This window comes from Nymphalis io, chromosome 9 (assembly GCF_905147045.1).
Source record: "Nymphalis io chromosome 9, ilAglIoxx1.1, whole genome shotgun sequence".
In the NCBI taxonomy this organism is placed as follows: domain Eukaryota; kingdom Metazoa; phylum Arthropoda; class Insecta; order Lepidoptera; family Nymphalidae; genus Nymphalis; species Nymphalis io.
In genome coordinates, this window is record NC_065896.1 from 2957082 (window position 1) to 2977067 (window position 19986).

Here is a 19986-nt window from a genome sequence, read left to right on the forward strand (position 1 = left end):
ATCAGGTCCATATGCTCGACCGCCTTCCTCTTATATAAAAAAGTAAGGTAGAAATATTTAAATATATTTATTTATTAAAGTAACAAAAACTCAAGACTCGGGAAAATATATTGAAAATGGATAATTGAAAGAAATAACAAAGAACAATTAATTCTAGCATATTTTATTACAAAAAAATACTTTTACAGCTAGTTACAACAGAGTTCGTGTGAATTTACATATTGTAAGATTACACTATACATACTCTAAATGAACTCAAGCGGCCGGTACTCCGACTCATCACATCACTATTGTATTACATAATCTTAGTTTGGGAATGTTACTTGCAATTATGTAATTAAATTATAGATTTAAGATTTAAACGAAATTTAATTTGTAAAATAAAACCTAAATAATGGTATACAATTAAAAACGTAATAGAACCTGTCTGTAATGTGTTTGTCCTCATTAGGACTAATGCTATCTAGAAAAAGTTTGCAGCTAAGACCACCACACTCCAATGCAGATTGGATGTACACACATACATATATATATATGTGTGTGTATGGATATACAATTATACATACTTGAAATTAATTCTAAATTCGAATTGCGTTAAAAAAAAAACATTTTGGCACTTTATTTGAATAATGAAAAGTGCCTAAAGCTGCATTTATTATGTAATATTATGTAACTAAATATATTTAATAAAATATTTTTTTACAAAAAAAAAAATTAATATTGTGATTTTGTTTTTTTTTTTCTTAATTCGTTAATAGAACTAATATACCATTAATAAAGACTAATAATTGCATACAAGCCAAAGAAAAAACACATTGTTCGTAATATCACACAATACGCAAATTTAATAATAACTTAAAGTAAATTCAATATTATTATGTCAATTTTGTGATCTTAAATTAAAAGGAACGTGCTTTTATCTAAACTTATATATTGAACTTAGTTTTACGCAATATTAACTGTATTACATAACACTTTTTTTTCTTTATTTATAAAATAAGAATTACAACGATTTTTAAAAAGATTAAATAGTATATAAACAGAACAATGATTATATAAGCACAGTCAAAACATCTATATAACTATATAAAGTTAAATATTTAATAAAGATTTTTATTTGGGAAATTTATATTAAAATCTTTAAAAATGGACTATATGTAATTACAGAAAAAATGCCGAATTAACTGACATATTCTTGTATATGTCAAAAAAATATAAAAATATTAGTAATAATGCTTTTAATATCCTAATTCAAGTATCTATGTTCTTTTCAATTTAAGTGTTTTTTGATGTGGAAACCCCTTCATAACCCATTGTGAAAATAAAAAAATCGAAACATTTCACATAGATAAGGCATTCTTAGTCAATTAATATAATCAAAATTTACAAGATCATTAAAATACGGCAAAATAATAGAATATAAAACGAAGCGAACAGCGATTTCAAATATATAATTAGTACATGTATTCCTTTTGTTCTTTGTATATATTTTTGTAAACATAAAAAAAAAATTCATACAATATCATGTTAAAAATTAACTTTGACATAAATTATTTCTGTTAATTATAAAATATTAAAAGACAAATGGAGATAGCCGCACAAGTGAAGAAAGCAAGTTCATATCAAAGTAATTAACGTAAATAACAGCTTAAAATCTCTTTGGTTATGATTTATTTGTACTTTTAAAATATATAAATACGTTTCGTCATATTATTACGATGATTTCGCTTCGATGTTAATAATCATCACAATCACCAGTAAAAGCAAGGGACTTTACATATGATTGATAATAAAAGGCCCCTAATGTTACAAGGGCTACGGTTGTAGGCCTTCCGACCACAGGGGCCTTCAATATAAATATGTTTATTGTCCAGCGAATAAAACGCATCCTATTCTTTTATATTTTACTTTATTTTATCGTAAGTTCATTGTCCTCAAAAGTTACATGTATAATAACATCTCCTATCACATAAAATATCAACTAAAACACTTTTTTATGCTTGATTTGTAAATGGAATGACTAATATTTTAAAACAACTAAAAACCCTGTAATATACGCATATACATATAATCGAGTACCTCGTCGTATCACTGAAGTAAAAACATTATTATTAATCATTTGGCTCGGCTTAAATTAAAATTAATTATTTTTTATCTATAATTTTAAAAAAAGTACCCTACCCTACTCCACGATATAACTAATTTATTTTTTAATCTGTTCGAATTCGCGCGGCTTCGTCGTTCGAGAATGTTCGACCCGACTACCAACATTTTTTTTGCATTTATAATGTTAACAAGTTACAATACGCTATTGTAAGTATTGAGCAGGATGTATTTTTTTCAAGTTATGAGTAAAATGGTTATGTACTTTTTGCAATGAAAGCAGCGTCGTCTATTAAATCAGATTTTTTTGCAGCACAATTTATAGAGTACGCATTATTCTATAATGACGAAAGAATAATTAATGTAAATATATAAAACCTACGTGTTGCTTTACATTGGCGAAAAAAAAACCAAAATAAATAGTGCACATCTTTATTGACGATAAGAACCCAAGATTTACAAAAGTTTTGAATATATAATGGTCAAAATCAAGCCTTTTTTTCGCCGATACTACAGACAGCTAGATGCCTTAATAAGCGACAAAATCAAAAAAAGTTAGTATCTTTTAAGGACATTAGCCATTTGCAGATATTCGCAGGTATTAGTGCATCCCCCTCATTTCCATAAAGAAAGAAAAATCCATACGCATTACTCTTTTAGTGTGAGATCAGTTTTCAACAATTACGACATTATTATTTTTAAAGAAATATGTACTACAAACCAATTGCCTATTTATTATATAATACTAATACTAAAATAACACTTTTCTTACCAGATTGTTGATCCTTCCAGAACTTTCCATAAAATGATGTATTGATTAGAGATCAACACAGCAAACTTATGGTACCATTATCACTGCCGAGCAACAGTAGTCGATTCAAAGGTAGAACTGACATACAAGTGAGAACTCCTTTGAACGTGTCCGATCTCAACTTGGTGCTCGAGAAAGAAGCATCCTGGTCCAAAGAAGTGTGGACACCGATTCGATTGTTCGTTGTTCCCGAGATCAGTTCATCATAATAGACGGATAAACAATGAACCGGTTCCGTACTGCCCCTGCAATCGACACTTATCTAATGCACGTGTATTATTTAAATTTTAAACTCGATAATAAAATTATACTTACTTTAGATGCGCTATCAGTTCACCGTCGTCGACTCGCCAGAGAGCCGTGACCTGGTCCAGACCGGAGCTCAGAACTCGGTGGTCATCCACCGCCGCCAACCGGAGCACCTGGACGTAACGAACGCCTAAATAAATTCACCGATGCCTACTACTAGTGATGCTCATAATTAGTTCGAGAACATGTCAGAAAATACATCCGACGTTTAAACTTTAACGGAATTTCAATCGTCTCGTTTCTCCATAATAGTGAAAAATAATACCTCCCCGTCGTGCGCCCGCCACGAGGCGCGCGTGCCGCCCGTGCGCACGTCCAGCAGCGCCAGCGCGCCGCTCGCCAGCCCCACGCACGCCCACGCGCCGCTCGGGCTCACGCACATGCAGCGGATGAAGGACGCGCCGCCCGCCACCACCTGCGCACAGCAGCACTCACTGTAAGGCCGGCGGGCGGCGGCGGCGCGGCTGCGCGCGGCGGTACCTTGAGCTCGTGCGGCTGCGCGGGCGCGCGCGCGTCCAGCACGCGCAGCGTGGCGTCGGTGGTGGCGGCCAGCACGGCGCTCGCCGGCCCGGGCAGCGCGCGCACGATGCTCACGGCCGCCTGCCAGCGCGGGCCGTCCAGCTGCACAGCGAGACAGGCCGTCGTTATATCGGCCTCGCCGGTCCGACGCGTCACATAATATTCGTTAATTCAGTGGACACTAACTTCTTGCTCGATCGTTTACCTGACACACGACACTCTCCATGAACGGATCCCATATGTGAACCACGGAGTCGGTGGAGACGGCCAGGCGGAGCGACTCCAGGAACGTCAGGGACAGGACGCCTTTCTTATGACCGGTGTAAGTCCAATTGCACTGAGTCACCGCGTTACCGTCACCCTGTTAACAATAAAATAATATAATACGAATCAAAGGGCAAATATTTAAAATAGAAATTCCAAAAAATAAAAACTTACCTGATTCCTTAAAGACCAAAGTCTAACGGTCTTGTCCTTGGAACCGCTCATGAAACTGTTCTCATTGTCTAAACAATGTATAGACTTAACCGAATGCGAGTGTCCAACGAATGTTTGTAACTTAATCTGCTTCAAGTTGAACCGCGCGTCTTTGTCGGCCCGACCGATTTCGTGCTCCCAATATATCAGCCAATCGCCCCGAAGGTGCCTTGGAAAATGATAAAAGTTGTTATTAATTACATTTTATCACTCAACACGTTATAAACAACTGGGCTTAAGACGAATATATTTCTATTTAACAAGGCCGTATAAAGAAACATATAATTAATGTAACGTATTAAAAGTTTACATAATAAAATTAAATAACGTCTCATTTAGACTTGAAAAGTCTATAAACATTTATAATGCATAATTACTAAAAATATTATCACACATTAAATAAAGAAATGAGCTGGTAGCGTGGTTGGTAGATACTTGCCTTTCACGCCGAAGGTTTATTTTATTTATATACTCTTTATTGCACACCAATATAGACAAAAATAATAGGAGTAAAACAAAACAAAGAAAAGAAAAATGTACAATAGGCGGCCTTATCGCTAAAACAGCGATCTCTTCCAGGCAACCTTTGGTAGAGGAGAGAGATAGGATGGTAGGGGTGTACAATTATTTAATACATAAAAAAAAAAAATAGATACAATATATATATGTATATATACGATACATAAATAAATATTCCATAAATATATAATTATATAATAATATAATATACATACACATTATAAATATATACATTTACATACTATAGATACTTACATAATAAATAAAATATTTAATTGCAGTATTTCTTCATGAAGCAAGATAGTGCTCTTTTATCATTTTTTTAAAAGAAGTAATAGTTGGTGCACGTCTTGCACCAACTATTACTTCTTTTAAAAAAATGATGTGGGTTCGATTCCCACCCAGGACAGACATTTGTGTGCATGAACATGTCTGTTTGTCCTGAGTCTGGGTGTAATTATCTATATAAGTATGTATTTACAAAAGAAGAGTAGTATATGTAGTATATCAATTGTCTGGTTTCCATAACACAAGCTCTGTACAAGCTTAATTTGGGATCAGATGGCCGTGTGTGAAAAATGTCCCAGGATATTATTATTATTAATTTGAAATAAAAAAACCTACCTCTCGCTCTTGTTCCCAGCATCCATTTTATAAGCGACGACACCAAACCCGTCGACCTGACCCGCACTCTCGCACGCGTTACTGACATCTATCCTGTTGCCCACCAGCGTGACGTTCGAACCGAAGCTATTTGAGTTGGAGATGTGGTCCATGGCTACATCTGGTCTGGACGGTATATCTATCGTTTTACGGGTCAGGGGCTCGTCGCTGAGCGAGGATTGAAAACGTTTGTCTGGACGTGTCGTGTGAAGGGGTGAACTGTGAGCACATTTTTTTTTAGAATTTATAAAACTAATTAATTAATATGTATTTATGTTACACTAATATTGACGGGGTTGTCTATAAATGGATCATTCTGGCTGTGATCTGAATGGATCATGGCTGGATGTAAGGCCGCAGACCCGGAGATCCTGGGTTCAATTCCCAGGTCGTGCCGATAAAAACTTATTAGGTTTTTCTGTCAGAAAATTATCAGTAGCAACCCGAAGTCTGGAAGTTGGAAGTGTGTACACTCCCGTGCCTCGGAAAGCACGTAAAGCCGTTGGTCCTGCGCCTATACTCTTTCCGATCGTGTCAGATTGCCATCCCATCGGATTATGAGATTTAGGGAATAGAGGGAGTAAGCACAACACACACTTGTGCACTATAATATCTCCTGCGTAGTTGGCTAATCTCTCTTGAGATTGGCCGCCGTGGCCGAAATCGGTCTGGAGGACATTATTATTATTATTATTATTAAATAAAATTATGTAATCTCTCTATGGCTTTATTTGATTTCCTTGTGGTAAGACTTTGTGCAAGCTCGTCTTGGTAGATACCACCGACTCATCAAATATCTATTGTTGTGTTCCGGTTTGAAGGGTGAGTGAGCCAGTGTAATTACAGACACAAGGGACATAACAAATTAGTTCCCAAGGTTGGTGGCGCATTGGTGATGTAAGCGATGGTTAACATTTCTTACAATGCCAATGTCTATGGGCGTTCGTGACCACTTTAACATCAGGTGGTCTATATGCTCGTCCGCCTACCTATAAAACAGAATATGTAATTCTTAACTGTAATTGTAAGATGATGTTGATTACACACAAATAAATAAATAAATCAACTGTTATCTGTAAAATAAGACTGTAATTGAGTCTGATAAAATTTTATCTATATATCTAGTTGAACATTATAGATTTTTTTTTTTAATTTAACAAATTAGTATGATACACTTATAACGACTTTGATAGTCAACAATTAAACAAGCAATATAATTTGAAGTCCAAAAAAACACATGCAATAACACAAACCACAGGATACAAAATCATTGACGAGCCGGTTGGCGTGGTTGGTGGATGCTTGCCTTTCACGCCGAAGGTTGTGGGTTCGATTCCCACCCAGGACATATATTTGTGTGCATGAACATGTCTGTTTGTCCTGAGTCTGGGTGTAATTATCTATATAAGTATGTATTTACAAAAGAAAAATAGTATATGTAGTATATCAGTTGTCTGGTTTCCATAGTAGAAGCTCTGTCCAAGCTTAGTTTGGGATCAGATGGCCGTGTGTGAGAAATGTCCCAGGATATTATAACTGTGGTTCTGTGTGCATATATTTGTAACGGACTTTAAATAAAACTTAATTTGTTTTAATATTGTCGTCAACGCTCTTAAAACAAAAATTATTTGTATCATCATGCACGCATATTCCTTTCAAAAGTAGCTAATCTATTATTTAAAAAATAATTAAATACAGGCAATCCAAATAAAACAAAAACAAACCTTCTCCTCAAAAGGGAGAGGAGGCCTTAGCCCAGCAGTGGGACATTAACAGGCTGTTACTGTTACTGTACTGCAATCCAAATAAATACTACCTGATTAAATTCGCCTGTCTGTACTTCGAACACAATGCTCGAATAGTCTCACTGTTCTTCAAACACCTCTCCAAGGTATCTGTGCCGATCAGCTTCGCGAATGTCGTGTACGAATGATACGCGAGCTCTTCGTCAAACACCATTAATAGCTCTTCTTGTGCCTAAGAAATTGTAACAAATATTTGTTATTTTATTGAACATATTGTTAGAAATACTTATTTATGTACTTCATTTAATATATTTTATAATTACATATTACTATATTGTATATGATTTAATAAAAATATAATCGGTTTCAGAACGTCATTGGTATTGTTTGGTAAAAAAAAGTTAAAAAAAATAGTTTTTCCCGCGCATATATAAAAATAAAGGAGAACCGAACGATTGTCATCGATTTAGCAGTATACGATATTTTGTTTTAATTAAATTTAAAATATCTCTCTCATAAGTTATTATATTAAATACATTAAAAATAACAAATAATAAAATTTATTACTTGTACTGGTGTATTTATTAATATTAAATGTGAAGGTTAACAAATGAATGGAGGAGAGTGTACTTGTGTACTATTATAAGATGGCTTTCCCGTGAAAAGGTCAGAACGAAACCATCGTTATAAGAATACAACAGACGAAATAATATAGGCAAACAAATGCTAAAGTATTTTTTATATATTTAAAACTAAATGTTTGTATAGCAACTCACTGAGAGAGTAGTGACGTCATGCCGGTCGCCCAAGGAAGGGGGAGTGCACGCTAGTTCTGGTAAATCAGACCGAACAACACGGCCGTCCTTAATAGCCCACTCCGCCGTACTGCCGTCGCGACATATCTCCAGGAACCCCTCTAGTTTCGAATCCGCCGAGTCCTGCTCCGACGACTGAGTAATAAAAATATGTAATTTATGTTTGAATTCCTACATTTCACTATATATTTAGTCTCGTGTCTCGTGAATACCTTTTCGAGATTATTTTCATCCTGTTTCGGCCAATTATCAGTTTTCCCACTCGCTTTATCGAACGCTAAAAAAAATCTGAAATAAAAATACCGAATTACAATTACTTTAACAGGTTACTTCACATATTATACTTACTTGCCGAAATTTAGCTTTAAACGCGGGTAAGTAAGGACACCGTCCCCTTGTCGGTAAAAGTGAATAGGTGCCATAGTGAGGCGCACCAGAGGGCAGCAGGGGCACGTACCTCTGCAGCGCGGGCACGCAGAGATGGCGGCGCGTCATCTCGGGCCCCACGCGCAGCGCCACGGCGTGCAGCGCGCCCAGCAGCTTGCGGCACAGCGCGCCGCGCGCCCGCGCGCCGCTCGGGTACGCGCAGCGCGCCGTGGACGCCAGCCGCAGCGCCGGCTGCAGGATCGACTTCAGGAACGTGTCCTGCGGGCGGTACTCTCGCCGTGTCACTTGGATCCAGTAACCGGGCTTCGACGTTCGCCCGATTGTCAATTATTATCAACCGGCCATCTCAAATTATTTATCAATTATTTCAGGCCAATCGGTGATGTAGAGTCGGTTTAATATTCAGGTTGGATTCACGCATTCTAATAATCGACATTAAATAAGAGTCGCCAAAGACAAGAATGCCGTGATATTACTCACGAAATAACTTTTTAAATGAGCCCTAAAATAGCTTATTACAATAAATATAGACGATCGTTTTACATGTCGTCATAACATATAAAATAGCATGCAATGAAAAATGTTAATATAGGATATATTATCTTGCGATAAATTTCGGTAGACATCCTTCGACAAAAAAGAAACAAACTCCATGTAAAGACTTACTTGCAATTGTTCCATGACCTTGACATCTGATATAAATGGCAGAAGATACTTTATAAGCTGCAAACAAGCCACCACTCCGCCCTCCAGCGGCGTGGACAACCGACGCCTACAGGACGCGATCAGTTCCCCCATGTGTGGGAGATACTGAAATATTATTAGATGCTCTCCATACATAGCTGAAAATAACCATTTGTAATAAGTCGTTTATTTCCACAATCGAAAGATATTGTGCATCATAAATATGAAATAATAATTTTGAATAGTTTACCGTCTCTGATATAAAAAATACAATAAATTTAAAAATCTGTTGTAGAATATAATTTATAATTTCAAAAAAAATAATGATAGATAACGTACCGACAATAGAAGTCAGACATTTAATGACTTTCATTGCGTTTCTATCGCCGACGACTTTACTGTTCACTATCGATATTTCATCAAATTCATCCTTTTCATCTCCATCCCAGGGTGCCAAGTTTTCTTTACCGATATAACATAGAGTCAGCATCTTTAGCAGATTCCTTGTGATATATCTACATGTAAGCACTGGACCAAGTCTGTGCGACAGCCATATGAGACTTTCGGAACTCATGTCTGATATTTTATAGTCCGTATTATTTTTATCGTCACGTTCATTGTCCTCTTCATTCCCTAGAGATATGTTAACAACTTTATTTGCTACATTCCGAGTGAAGTCTAAACTCTTAATGTGTCGTAACAGAGGTTCGTTTGTTGATTCCACGCTATCTGACTTTTGATCATCTTCAGCAAAATGCAAATAACTGGTAAACATAGGTCTTGGTATTTCAATGGTCGGTGACGGAAGTATTTTATTTGAATCCGAAGTTGTATCTTGATTTTCATCAGTTATTGCACTACTTTCTTTCGAATTCGTTGACGAAATGTTCGTAAAGAATCTCGAATTACCTGGTGAAATGTACTCTGCTGTTGGTGAAGGAGACGGAATTAAATTAGAGTCTTTGTTGTTTGAATCCAAAGAACCAGTCGGAGATTTACTTCTGCTGTTTCGACTTGGATTTCTGTCCTTATCATTTTCGAAATGGAATAACTCGTTCTCACTTCGACTATCGTGATCTTTTTCTTTCGTTACATCATTCACATCCGAAATGCTTTTGTCTATGTTTGGAGTGACGACGTGTTCAGATCCATAAGAGGTATCAGGAGAAAACATATCGGAAGTATTAATTAAAGCATTCTTAAGATTATCATCAGAGTATCTTGGCTTCTTGCTTAAAGTTGCTCGATTGTGACAAAGATGGCCAGGAGATCCACTTTCAGTACTCACAGTATCTTTGTACCCACCAACTGCTTCTACTAAATGTTGTGTAAAATTATCTAAGAAACACTGAAGGCCCAATCTGACCATTAATTGGAGAAGAAATATATGGTGATACAGTTTAACGTACTTCTGTTTACTCGCCAAACTTGAGCTCGTGATAGCGTCAACATCTGTCAACTTATGTTGATCTGACTTATCGTAGACATATTCGTCATCTTCATAGAGATTCAATATATGTCTCAAGAGTTTCTTGTTTGTCTCCGAAGGACCTAATGCTTTACTTATCACATCAAACAAGTGCCACGCAGCGAGCACAGAAGTCTCTTTATTTTCGAGCATTTGTATATAATATTGGAGAAAAATATCAAGAACATTAAATTGGTTGTCATTAGTAACTTGATTCAATAGAATTCCTAAATGATTGATACAAGCTTGTATTTTCCCTTCCGCTATTTTCTGTGTAAAGTAAAGTTTAGTCTTGTCAATGTTTTGATAAATTTCACATTGGCTACCATCACATTCGTAAGTATAGAGTATTTGGAGTTCATTGTTTGTTAGCTCGTATTCATGTATCGTACTAATGAGGCTATATAATACACTAAAACTTTGTGGAAAGGGTATTAAATGTTGCATTAAAAGAGGCTGTAACAACTGAGAGAGTGTAGGCGGTGGCAAGCCTTTATCTGTGACGATTATATTTTTAGTTGGTTCTTCCCTAGAAAGTGTAATTTCATTCTTTAAGCTCAAGCTTGGAGGTTCAACGTTTAAAAGCAACGACGCTACGTAGCTAACACATTTCGGCATCGAATTAAAATTATATTTTAATATTGTTCTGCAACTTTTATATCTTTCTAGAAAATTTTCGTTCGATAATCTTAAGGGACGCATATAGGTATGTAAGAATATTTCAACAATAAGGCACCCAATCACGAGCATGTCTTGCCGTCGACTCTCGGTTACAAATTGCTTAAATACGGCTGCATCGGTCGTGTCACGAGTATTGAACATTCTATTTTTTCTCTCTTTTCTTATCTCTAAATTATCATGACTAAACTTTTTCAAATAACCCTGATTGTAGGACGCAAGGAACATGTGATTCGTAAAAGCCGTCTCTTCTAATGCTTCCCTACTAGAGGATGGATGTCCGTTTTCTTTTGTTTCTTGTGGAACTGGATAAGGATTTTTTGTTACGGAGTCCTTTTGTTTGTCTTTATCTTCCGCTTTGCTAAAGAAACATTTAGTATGAAAATTGTCAAGCGCTTCTAATGCTTGAATTGATGCAGCGGGATTGAACTCTTTGGGCAAGTATATTATATCTTTACCAAGTTCAGAACGCTGGACTCTATAGTGTCTGGAGTGGGACGAAGCCCGGTTCTCACTATTTGAAATATCTTCTTCTTGCCCCTTACATAACGAACGTGCTCTACTAGCACTTTTGTGACGGCGAACTCTTTGAACTGGGACGGTTAAACGGGATACATGCTGTGGAAGACTGCTCGATTCTTCTTCATCGTCAGATACCTCATCGGAACTATCACGGACGGATTTTTCTAAAAATAATAAAGATAATTTTAAAATTATAGCGATAGCCCATTTTTCAAACTCCCTATTATATATATATCACACAAACATATAACATATAACACGAACAAAGTTAATTGAGCTAAAAACTGTTTCTGCACAGCCAATGATGACTAACTTTAATCCAAACAAATATCACTAAGTTTTCATGTACTAAATTTGAGTTCGTTATTCTGTTTTCGTTTCAGAAGAAAATCTTATTTTTTCAGTCAACCTTTAACGTTAACCTCGCCCTATTTAAGGGATTCCTTATTATTAGAATATATATTCATCTATAACAAATATATAATGCATCTATAGCCGTTTATTACGTTTTCTTTCAAACATGTAAGTAATAAAGTCAAGGCTTCCAAATGAAAACCAAAGAATGCTCACTGGCGTCTCTCGGCGCCGTCCAGCGCAGACGCGGCGGCGCGGGCGGCGGCGCGCGCAGGCGGCGCGGCGGGTGCGGCGCGCCCAGCAGCTGCACGGCCGCGCCGCGCCGCGTGCGCGTGCTGCCGTCCACGAGCGACAGGCACACGTTTTTTGCTTTCACCGCTGCCGATCCCGACATTCTGGGCGATGACATCGTATTTAGTCTTATATCTAATTCATAGTTTGTTAAAAGATAAAAAGTTAATAGACCGTTAAATGAGAAAGAAAATATTCAGTACGTACTTGTAATATGAAATATTTAATTCTTATTTTATGACATGCACTTTCTCTAATTAAAAGTATTAATAAATTAATAATTGACGCATTGTTTGTGTGAATGTAGGTATCTATGTATGTAGTATGCAGGTTATATATAATATTAGAAAAAAATATTAGATAACTAATCGACGCGCTCGAATTTAACACTACACTTACTTATAACCAAAAGTTATATCAATCCAATGATGAAGGTTTTCGGACACGTGCGTACTTTCCAAAGCTTCTCGATGTTTCGTTATAAAATCTTCGACACAAGTCGCCCAGGACGGTATGCCCAAGTCCTAATAAAAACAAATATAAGAGACATTTTATTATTTAGGTCAAAATATACGACAACTACTTGGTCTTGTGGTAAACCAATGGCACTGTTTTTTTTAATTATCTCAGAAACAACACGAGCTTTTAAAATATATGTAATAGGATATTGGTACTAATATAAACATTATCATTATATATGTATGACTTAGGCATATAACTTTGTCTCGAAGATTCTAGTTGTGAGGCTGCAGAACCCAAGTCTCACTGTAGGAGTAACGGTTACTCTCTCGTACCTCGTTGCGCATGTTTAGTCCTGTGCCTTCATAAGTCAGGACTCGGTCGGATTGCTATCCCATTTCACTATAAGTATATCGTCGCAACATTGGCTTGGGTCAGGAAAACATTATATGATTTTGTGGATATGATATTTTTACTAGTCATTTTGAAAAAAAGTGTTTATTTATTATAAATATAGTATATCCGTTTTTTTAACCATTAAAGATTACAGAAAAAAAACCATATATTTTAAAATTATTAATTTAAAATCAGGCGATAATTGTAATTGATTTTAATCACAGAATCTTTGTCTAACTGACATAAGATCAATAAACGAGCTCTGACTCCCCAAATACCAATAAAGTAGACCATTAAATATTTCCGTACTATAAATAAATAAGTTTACTTAGAACACATTTGAAGACAATATTCTGTGTATGATTAAACAAACGAAACCATAGCAATAAGATAGGGGCTATCAAATAACAAATACATCAGACGCCACATGCTATCATCCAACCTTGTTTGTATTGATAGGATAGGTTTTAAGTTACTCGTTGTAAGCCATCCACAATCAATAATATAATATTGTGTAATTTTTTATTATGTAACCTAAAAATATATCATCTGGGCCAGTCGATACACTGTAATAACAATTACGGTAATTAAAATGTAAATTATCGCTTTTTTTAATAGAATGAATGTCGTTAGTTACCGACCTCGATTCGAATACAAAATAATCAATTTGAAGTACGAAAAAAACACTGGGAGAAACTGATTTTTTCAGCAATTATTTTTCTTGATTTGAAATACGTTCCACTTTTTCCTTAAATACAGTCAGAGAATAAAAAAATCTTAATTTTTTTTATTATTAGCAATTTTATTTAAATAATAAATCAAGTTGTATTTATAAAATTATATGATTTCATTTTTCTAATATTATGAATCAGAGAACATAATCCACTGAAAAAATATTATGGTGGAAGTATTCCACTTTCTCTACATAATGCATAAATAAATGAATAAGGTTATTATTAACTTATTTTATAAATATAAGCGAAATACTACTCATCACAAGATCTCCTAATCTATCCGCCTGATTGACTTGAAATTTGTCATAGTTACTCCTTCCCCGACGCAGACGCTAACTAAAAATCTAATAAAGAATAAAGGATCAGATTTCATCGCAAATCCTATCCAAAATTCATTTTTCTTCTTATCTACCCATGCGAAGCTGGGATAATTAGCTAGTTTAATATAAAAATAAAGCTGTTACTGTTTTACCGGCAAATCTTCATGCATACTCTTGAAGACTGTAGGGTCCGTGTAAAATTCTGGTATGCATTCATCAGGAGTCCATTCTTGCATGCGTTGAATTGAAGCAGGGTACTCTGCTGGCACCCATTTATTACGCACATATTTGCAGAGAGTGTCCTTTGGAGTTCTACAACATATATATATATATATATATACTAATCAGCCCTAACTAAACGACTAGGTGGCCAATTTATTTTGTCTGTACTGTTTTTAAAATAAGAAGTTATGTCAATTATTTAATTTACCTGCGAGCTAAATAAACATAACATGTGATGTCAGATAGGGCATCTGTGACATGGTGTGGGATCTGACCGTTACAACTAAGGACATCATAAGTCATATCCAGCTGACGATCACCTTTGTTTAAGCGATATTTTGATTTGCTCAAGTCTCGCCAGTTGCGTCCTAGATAGTATAAAAATATTTAAGCAGATTTTTTCGATTCTGAGTTTTAAGACTAACAAAAATATCAGTAGGCACTAAAATTACTATGTCATAATATAATGTTATAGATTAGGAAACAAAACAATAATTCAGTGTTTAGTTTATCTGTAAAAACTTATTACTTTAATATTTTACTTTCTGTCCTTTGCACTGCAGTGATATAAATAATATTTAAAGAAAATTTTGCTCTTACCACATCTAGAACTGAAATCAGTAACCCAGGGAACCATAAAATGAGCCTGTGGGTCATTAGCAGATCTCCCTGCTAACACATTTAAATGCAACAAGTAATCTAAGTTAGATATCCTGCCTCTCACCCAGAGCATACACAACTTCTCCAATTGCACGGCATCACTCCTCCAACACCACTCCTCTTCTTTTTTTTGAGTATTTTCACTGTTTAGTTGAGTACTTTGGCAAGAGGTATGTCTATTTCTATTTTGCTCACATATCAATGCTGGGTCAATGCAATGGATATTGTTAGTAATTGGTGGAATAATTTGAAGCCACAGATCCTCAGACATATATATATCTTGTAATTTAAGAGTACCCAGACTTAGTCCTCGGTCCGAAAGAGCCTTAGAAACACTTAGTAACTGGTATACAATAAACAAACCTCTGGCATATGTCTTATCTACTAAATTTGGACTAAAGTTAAGGCAATCTAATAAATTATTTTCATAATGTCCCCTGTACACAATAAAGTAATTATTATTTGTTTCTAGTACAAACATAGCTGCTAATAAATTTGCATGAGTCTCATATGATTTCAAGACATGTTTGCTAGTTGATTCCTTGTAGTAAGTAAATTTTCCTGCTGATCTGACTCTTATTATATGACAGCCATACAGTCTTAATATCACTTCCGCCACCAATTGGTCATGTTCTAAGAGACTTACTATGGTACTATCCTTGATACTTTCATTATTTTGACAATATTTCTTATAGGACTCTTTCCATAAGTTACGCTGATTACTCTGAGAGACATACTGTAGCAGTTGGGCGAACGTTAACGGTGTCTCAACTATATTCTCATTTAATTTATATCGTGGAAGTGGTAATACTTTAGATACTTTTTTACTTAAAACCTACAACAAATAAATTCGTTAAATAATATTATAACAATATTCAAATAAATTATAAAAGGCACTATCATATGTACCCTAATAAATATTTTTCTCCATGGATAAGGAACACTTTCACCAGGTTGCAGTGTCAAACCCAATTCTTTTTCAACACAATTAGAAACTTCTGCGTTTTTGAACCATGTTAACCAACTATTATGAACAACGACCGCGAATAAATTTGGTGAAGCGGTGGTAAAAATATCTTTCTTATTTATGTCTAATTCTTTTGATATTTCATCCATTTCTCGTTATAAATTCTTTGTTTTGTTTTATTCGAGGTTACTGTTGTTAATTTGACATATTTGACAACAAAGGGTATAAAGCCAAAAGTGTAATCCCACTACGAGTTTGACAAATGACAGATGATCGATTTTAAAATAATACAAAAAACAAATACATGTAGGGTAACCGATCCAAGCTTTGGTTCTCAATTATTAAAACTTGGCTAAAAAATAAGTAATCAGTACAAGAAAAATACTTAAATAGAAATATAAAATTACTTAGGATGTTTTTATTTGTAATATTAAGTGGCAAAAGTATTATTTCATACGTTAAAACTTTCTTATGAGATTTTAGAAGACTAGAGATGGATTCTTTTTTGTTTTAATAAAGATAATTTTTATAAGATAAATATGCAAAGCTTGAAGAAATAAAAAAATTTTAAACTCGAAATTATAAAAAAGTTGGTGAAAACTCAAATTAGTATTACCAATGATACATAAAAGACAAAACCAAAAGGAAACTTGGCTTTTATTAACTTAAAGAATTGTACATAATAAGCTGACAATATGTAACATTTGACAGGATAAAAGAATAGTATAATTTCTTCATAAATTATACGTCATTCACCCCCTCTATCTTTTTCTAACACACAGCTGTAATCTTTTAAATAATATTGAGTTCGTCTTGTCCTTGCGGATCTCCTAAGATGTTGATCATCAGATGTGCTTGGCGCTGTAGATTGTATATTGTCTAGATCCTTATCCTCCGAACTCAGAACTCGATCTTCAGAGTCATAAAAAAAAATTTAAGATGTCCACAACAACAGAACAAGAGTTCTTTCTGACTTTTTGTATTTGAGTCATTTAATTCTTCTTCTATATTTTGATTCATAGAGTTTTCAACAGGAGAAGGAAGTGGAGCTAAATTTCGATTTGAAACTGTTGATTCGCGTCCATTTTTATGCTTTACAAAAGAGTAATCGGGGTTACTTTGTAATAGTTCAACCTCTTCAACATATAGATCATATTTATTACGTATATTTTTTTTCATTAACACAGGTCCAGGAACTAACCAAGAAGGTAAAGATTCTCCATTAGATGATCTGCGAGGATGATTAAATAGCCGTTCGTGAGGAGTTGTATTGATTGGTATACACAGAAGTGAACGAATTGCATGTAATGACATTGGCAAAACTTGCTCCCAGTTTTCAATTGGCATTTCTCTTGCGCGAAGAGCAAGTTGTAAAGTTTTCCACAAAGTACCATTGAGACGCTCGATTTGACCATTTCCACGTGGATTATAAGCTGTTGTTCTGCTACAGACGATTTCCAAGGAACTTAAAAAATCTGTAAACTATTTAGAAATAAAAGCAGATCCTCTATCGCTATGTATATAAAGAGGTGTTCCAAACATGTAAAATAAATTTTGTAAACATCTTATAACAGTTGAAGTTGTCATTTCCTTACAGGCATATATTCATCAAATATTGTTAATAAGTACTTATTTGAAGTATTCGACGGTAAAGGTCCGTTGGAGTCAATGTTTAGTCGCTCAAACGGTGCTGTTGCTTTTATTAGTTGACCTTTAAATTGTATAAACCGAGGTTTAACTTCGGCACATATGGGGCAAGACAGTGTAACAGACTTTATATCATTTACCGAATACGGTAAATTTTTCATACGAATCCAATGCATCATTCTTACAATGCCAGGGTGGGAGAGAGAACTATGCAACTCACGTAATTTATCAGTATTCATGTGAGCACATACTCTTGATAAAGCATTAGCAACTGTGTTTTCTGTACCCGGACGATAACTTATGTCATATTTAAAACAAGATAATTCGAGACGCCATCGTTCAAGCTTTTCATTTTTTTATTTTACTGCAATGATTTTGATTAAATATAAATGCAACAGAGCGTTGATCTGTTAAAAGTAAAAAGTGTTTACCAGTTAAGTAATGACGCCATTTGCGAAGACTCTCTACAATGGCACATGCTTCTTTTTAAATTGAAGGTTGTCGTTGTTCTGAATTTGAAAGGGTTCTAGAGAAAAAAGCTATAGGACGCCTCTTTTGAGAAAGAGATGCAGCAATGGCAAATTCTGATGCGTCAGTCTCTACAATGAGAATCTCATTATCATCAATAACTGTCAAAGAAGATTTTTCTATTTCTGATTTCAATGACGCAAAGCAATGTTTCGCAGTATCATCGATGGGAAAAGACTTAATACCAACCAATGGATGTATTTTCTGTGAAAAATTATTTATTCATTTCGCGTAGTGAGCAAAAAAACCTAATGTTCTTTTTAATCCAACGTTATTTGTAGGAATTGGCAGGTGTAACAGTGGTTTCAATCTATCAGAATCAGGTTTGACAGTATTGTCATTTATATTGTATCCAGCAGATTAACAGAATTGACACCAAAGATAGATTTTTGTTCATTAATTGTCAAATTGTACTTTTTGACAGCAGTCATAAAACAATTTAAGTTTTGATCATAATCATCTTTGTCCTTTCCACACACAGTAAGATCATCTAAATAGCAAAATATACCTTTCAAGTGTTCTGTGTTAAATATAAAATTTAAAGCTCGTTGAAATGCTGCTACTCCATTTGTGACTCCAAACGGTATTCTTGTAAATTGATATAGATTACCACAGGCTTCAAAAGCAGTATAAAGGTTTTCTTTTTCTAGTATTGGAATCTGATGGTAGGCACTTTTTAAATCAATTTGACTGAAATAGTTAAATTTTGCAACTTTAGATATTATATTTTCTATATTTGGTAAAGGACATGCATCTAAAAGTGTAAATCTGTTGATAGTTTGAGAATAATCTACTACTAAGCGTTTTCGGTGTACTCCTCCACCAGTAACAAGCACTTGAGCAGGCCAAGGTGAAATGCTAGGTTCAATAACTCCATCTGCTAGAAGATTTGAAATTTCAGTATTTATAAAATCGCTATCTGCTTTACTATATCGTCTAGATTTTACCACCACGGGTTTAATATCCAGTGCCAAGTTAGTATATAAAGACACAGGCGGAACAGAGGCATTCATAACATTGCATATTTTTAAAGGCTCTCTATTACCTCCAAATTTAAATTCTAATGTCGAATGATCTTTCAGTATATCATGGCCTATAATGACATCCGCACAAAAATTGTGAACTATTAAGAGTTGACGTTGTTCATAGACATGGCAATCTAGTTTAACCGAATCATAGCACATACCTTCTACGAATGATACATGTGCCAATGATGCTAAAGTAATAGTCTGTTTGCAGGGTCGTATTTTTAGTTTCATTATTTCCACTAAATTTTTGTTGATAAAACTAATAGAGCTTCCTGTGTCTAATAATGCATCAGTGCGTATATTATTTATAAAAACTGGTATAGTAGCTTTTAGTAAACTATTAAGTGACGCAGCTAAGAAATTTTTGTTTAAATTATAATTTACGTCTGAGTCTGTAGTTAGAGCATTTGCAGTTTGTTGTTTATTGCTTCGACAGACCTTAGCAAAATGACCTTGTTTAGAACACAGTTGACATGTCACTTTAAAGGTAGGACATTTTATTCTTTGGTGTATATTTCCACCGCAAAAGAAGCAGCGTCTTCGCTGTAAAGTGGATACAGCCACATTTGGATTCAAATCGGTCACATTATTTGAGGAAGCATTTACTTGTAATGAATTTGTGAATTCCCAGTAATTATATCTGAGCTTCGTTCTGCAGTTTCTAGTGATATAGCTTGATT

At 34.9% G+C, this 19986-nt stretch overlaps 1 protein-coding gene across 1 annotated transcript; it reads right to left on the reverse strand.

The window, feature by feature from the left end:
• Nucleotides 1–1564: 1564 nt before the first annotated feature.
• LOC126770869 (WD repeat-containing protein 81) lies at nt 1565–16307 on the reverse strand. Its single transcript, XM_050490476.1, has 19 exons — nt 16046–16307; nt 15077–15971; nt 14685–14844; nt 14407–14566; nt 12745–12869; nt 12271–12449; nt 9372–11864; nt 9015–9190; nt 8419–8606; nt 8174–8249; nt 7923–8096; nt 7218–7378; nt 5363–5620; nt 4181–4388; nt 3948–4103; nt 3704–3844; nt 3489–3638; nt 3230–3336; nt 1565–3159 (listed from the first exon to the last, which is right to left on the reverse strand). Exons 1-19 carry the CDS (start codon nt 16250–16252, stop codon nt 2928–2930), a joined length of 6246 nt encoding a protein of 2081 aa, XP_050346433.1. The 5' UTR covers nt 16253–16307; the 3' UTR covers nt 1565–2927.
• Nucleotides 16308–19986: the final 3679 nt, after the last annotated feature.

Bases quoted from the DNA above. Each gene is read 5' to 3' on its own strand.
- LOC126770869 (XM_050490476.1), bottom strand. From the start codon at position 16,252: ATGGATGAAATATCAAAAGAATTAGACATAAATAAGAAAGATATTTTT. The intron at 8,250-8,418 runs GTACGTGCCCCT...TTTTTATTTCAG, and splicing joins TGCGTGCCCGCGCTGCAGAG to ATTTTTTTTAGCGTTCGATA. The intron at 5,621-7,217 runs GTAGTATTTATT...ATGTGCTCACAG, and splicing joins AGACAGGCGAATTTAATCAG to TTCACCCCTTCACACGACAC.